This window comes from Gossypium hirsutum, chromosome D03 (assembly GCF_007990345.1).
Source record: "Gossypium hirsutum isolate 1008001.06 chromosome D03, Gossypium_hirsutum_v2.1, whole genome shotgun sequence".
NCBI lineage: Eukaryota > Viridiplantae > Streptophyta > Magnoliopsida > Malvales > Malvaceae > Gossypium > Gossypium hirsutum.
This window is the reverse complement of record NC_053439.1, coordinates 49,232,934-49,237,005: the sequence shown is the minus strand read 5'-3', so window position 1 is coordinate 49,237,005 and position 4,072 is coordinate 49,232,934. Positions and strand designations below refer to the sequence as shown.

Sequence of the window (4,072 nt, the reverse complement as noted above, 5' to 3'; positions counted from 1 at the left end):
TAATTCGATAAAAACAAATAAATTGTGTTTTGGATTAGATTAATAAAAGTTTCCTCCGTGTAAAATTTGGGTTATTTTGTTTTTAGGTCCTTTTGGATTCGAATTATTCAAGTTCATCATTCGTGTTTTTCAAATTGGATTATTTTAGTTTTATACTGGGCACAGGTGACATTCAAGTTTGTCATAATTTTTATTTTGGTATTCTGAATTCTAAAATTTTAATTTTAGTCCTTGAAAGAAAATTGTAACCTTACTCTTGGCACTCAAGTTTTAATGATGTGAATTATCATATTAGATTGAATTGAATAAAGTAAAAAGTTGTGGATTGGTATGAAAATTAAGAGTTCATCTTTTGAGTGGCGATATGAGTTTTACTTTCCCCTTCCATATCGTCACATGAGATTTTAACGTCATAATCATGTGCTAATAAATTATTATACTTTTTTTATTAAAAAAAGTGAACTCTTTTGTTTGATTTGGGATCTCTTCGTTTGTTCTGTTCCTGTTTGTGTAGTGAGAGATTAAATGTTCTTCCATTTTATTTCTCTCTAATTTAAACCAAACCCAGTCCTCATTAACCTGCAAAAACCCATCTTTTACAGTATCATTTTTGTTTTTTAGAGTTAAATCAGTGGGGTCCTGTTTTTTTCTTTTTTCCTTCTTAATTTGAAGCTATTTTCTGTGTTCATTTATTATATTAGTCTGTTTCTTCAAACTGTTTAATCCTCACGCGAGAAAGTGAAAGAAAATAAAGGTACAGCAGAGAGTCTGAAAAGGTGAGGAAATTTTAATGAACTGGTTTCAGGTTTTTTCAAGCTTAAATTCATAACTAATTTCTGGGTTTTCTTTTTTCTTCTTTGTTTTCAAAGGCTGAATCGGAAAATCGATGAAGGAATCAGAGAAGAGCTTAGATCCACAGTTATGGCATGCATGTGCTGGCCCCATGGTTCAAATCCCACCATTAAACTCCAAGGTCTTTTACTTCCCTCAAGGCCACGCCGAGCACTCACTCGCAGCCGTCGATTTCCCCTCGTCTCCGCCGGTCCCGGCTCTAGTTCTTTGCCGAGTGGCTTCGCTCAAATTCATGGCGGATACCGAAACCGACGAGGTATACGCCAAGATCCTCCTCATGCCGTTACCCAACACAGAGCTCGACCTAGAAAACGTCGCCGTTTTCGGCTCCGATAACGCGGAGAAGCCTGCTTCTTTCGCTAAGACATTGACCCAATCCGACGCCAACAACGGCGGTGGGTTTTCGGTCCCGAGGTACTGCGCCGAAACCATTTTCCCGCCGTTGGATTACACGGAGGACCCTCCGGTTCAAACCGTCGTCGCCGTGGATGTCCACGGCGAAACGTGGAAGTTCAGGCATATTTATAGAGGGACCCCGAGGAGGCATTTATTGACTACGGGATGGAGCACTTTCGTGAACCATAAGAAGCTCGTTGCCGGCGATTCCATCGTGTTCTTAAGGTCCGAAAACGGCGGCCTGTGCGTCGGGATCCGACGAGCCAAGCGCGGGACTGGAAACGGACCCGAAGCTGGGTCTCCATTTTTGTCTTTCTTAAGGGAGGACGAGAGTAAGATGATGATGATGAACCGAAATGGGGATTGGAGAGGAAAGGGGAAACTGAAGGCGGAAGCTGTTTTACAGGCGGCTACGTTGGCGGCCAGCGGTCAGCCGTTCGAGGTTGTTTATTACCCAAGAGCGACAACACCGGAGTTTTGCGTTAAGGCGTCGTCGGTGAAGGCGGCAATGAGGGTTCCTTGGTGTTGTGGGATGAGGTTTAAGATGGCTTTCGAGACAGAAGATTCTTCAAGGATTAGTTGGTTCATGGGGACTGTGTCTTCTGTTCAAGTTGTCGATCCCATTCGGTGGCCTAATTCCCCATGGCGACTTCTTCAGGTTTGCGGATTATTGTTTGATACATTAAGAAATGGTTACAACATGTGGCGGTTCTTTTAGGTGAATTATTTAGCTTTAAAACTATATATGTTTTCAGGTTTGTTTAGCATTGTTGTTGGCACAGTAAGGTTTTCATGGCAGAAGTAATGCTAAACCGGTAAAACATTTTGGCTGCTCCAGTTAACATTTAACCGGGGCTAAGCCAGAAACTTTTTTTCGGAGGTCATAATTGAATTATAAACTTTTTGGAGCCAATGCAATTTTATCTGTTTAGTGCTGCTTTCGACTTCAAAAGTTATGCCAGATTGTTGGTTCTTTTGGGCGCCTGACTTTGATAACTAATGTTGTAGGTAACATGGGATGAACCGGATTTGCTTCAAAACGTTAAACGTGTTAGTCCCTGGTTGGTTGAATTGGTATCGAATGTGCCTGCCGTCCACTTGTCGCCGTTCTCCCCACCGAGAAAGAAGTCTAGGTTTCCCCAACATCTCGATTTTCCTCTCGACGGACAATTTCCTATGTCGGCATTTTCAAGCAATGGCAATCCCCATGGGACCGGCTGTCCGTTAGTTTTATCTGATAATGCTCCTGCAGGCATACAGGGAGCCAGGCATGCTCAATTTGGGTTATCTTTATCCGATCTCCATCTTAATAATAAACTGCAATCCGGACTTTTTCTGCCCAGTTTCCAGCGGTTCGATCCCCACTCTAGAATTTCCGATGGCATCATGATGGCAAGGCGCCCTAATGGTACTGATAATCTTTCTTGCTTGTTAACAATCGGGAATTCTAATGTGAATGAGAAATCTGGCAACACAAAAAGACACCAGTTTTTACTCTTTGGTCAGCCGATACTTACTGAGCAGCAGCTCTCTCGTAGCTGTTCAAGTGAAGTTGTCTCACAAGTTATTAACGGAAATAGTTCGTTAGATGGCAGTGCCGAAAAAACAAAAGATACTTCTGATGGTTCTCGATCTTCTCTTGAGAAGTCATCTACTGCTGGATTTTTGTGGCACCAGGATTATAGAAGCGCGGAAACTGGCCACGATATTGGCCATTGCAAGGTATTCTTGGACTCGGAGGATGTCGGACGAACCCTTGACCTCTCAGTTCTTGGCTCTTATGAAGAGCTGTACAGGAGATTGGCCAACATGTTTGGAATAGAAAGATCCAAGATGTTGGGCCATGTGTTGTATCGAGATGCAACAGGTGCTGTCAAACAAACTGGAGAAGAACCATTCAGGTATCAATTCAAAAAACCGATTCATCCTTTTCGTTCTTTCGATCTAGCTTTGGGTTTATATTTACACAATCTTCCCATGCTATATTGTAGTGCATTTATGAAAACAGCAAAAAGATTGACAATAAGGATGGATTCAAGCAATGAAACTGTTGCAAGGTGAGTCACACACAATTTTTCTTCATTTCCCCAATTTCTAAACCTCGGTTCTCATGGTTATGGGTTTTCCAGGTCTTGGCTTACCGGGATTCGAACAGCCGAAAACGGGCTAGGAGGGCCGAGCAAAAGAGGTCCCTTAAGCATAGTTGCGTGATTCGGGGGACCGTTGTGGGAAAAGCAAGCATAGGTCATTGAAGAACTTAACTGAACAAAATTTAAAGGGATTTGCTAAGCTCCTCTTAGGGATTATCTTGTCTGTTAGTGTCCTAAAAAACATTGATGTTAATGTGTTTTAAAGTTTACGTTTGATGCAATAACACTTCCCATTTGTAAGGAATTTCTGTTTTTATGCATGCTTTCATAATAAAGTGCAGTGCTAGCTCTGACTTGTCTTAAAGCAAACATTGTCAATCTTAGAGAAGTTTATTGTAAGCTTCTAAAACCAAACTTGTAAATAAGTTTGCATGTTCTAATCAGAACTTGTCAATTGGACGAGTTAAGACAATTTGGTCACGGATTTGGATGCTTGATCGAGATCGTTTTAAATTATTTGGATTCGAGTTAATAATATCGGATTAAATTATGACCATTATGATTCAAGGAGCAAAAACATTGGGATCTTTCATGAAACATTAAAATGAGAAATGTTGGGATTATAAACACACAAAACATGAAAGACTTTTGAGTGTTCCAACAGTTTGACGGCCAAGCTGGTCTGGTCTGTTTTAGGTTTGAAAATTCACTGAATTTTGTAATCACTAGACCAA

General features: G+C 41.1%; 1 protein-coding gene across 1 annotated transcript; it reads left to right on the top strand.

Annotated features, from left to right (window-relative positions):
* Positions 1 to 473: 473 nt before the first annotated feature.
* LOC107962039 (auxin response factor 10) lies at positions 474 to 3,642 on the top strand. Its single transcript, XM_041090368.1, has 5 exons — positions 474 to 776; positions 870 to 1,906; positions 2,257 to 3,149; positions 3,240 to 3,305; positions 3,378 to 3,642. Exons 2-5 carry the CDS (start codon positions 887 to 889, stop codon positions 3,457 to 3,459), a joined length of 2,061 nt encoding a protein of 686 aa, XP_040946302.1. The 5' UTR covers positions 474 to 776; positions 870 to 886; the 3' UTR covers positions 3,460 to 3,642.
* The last annotated feature ends 430 nt before the right edge of the window (positions 3,643 to 4,072 follow it).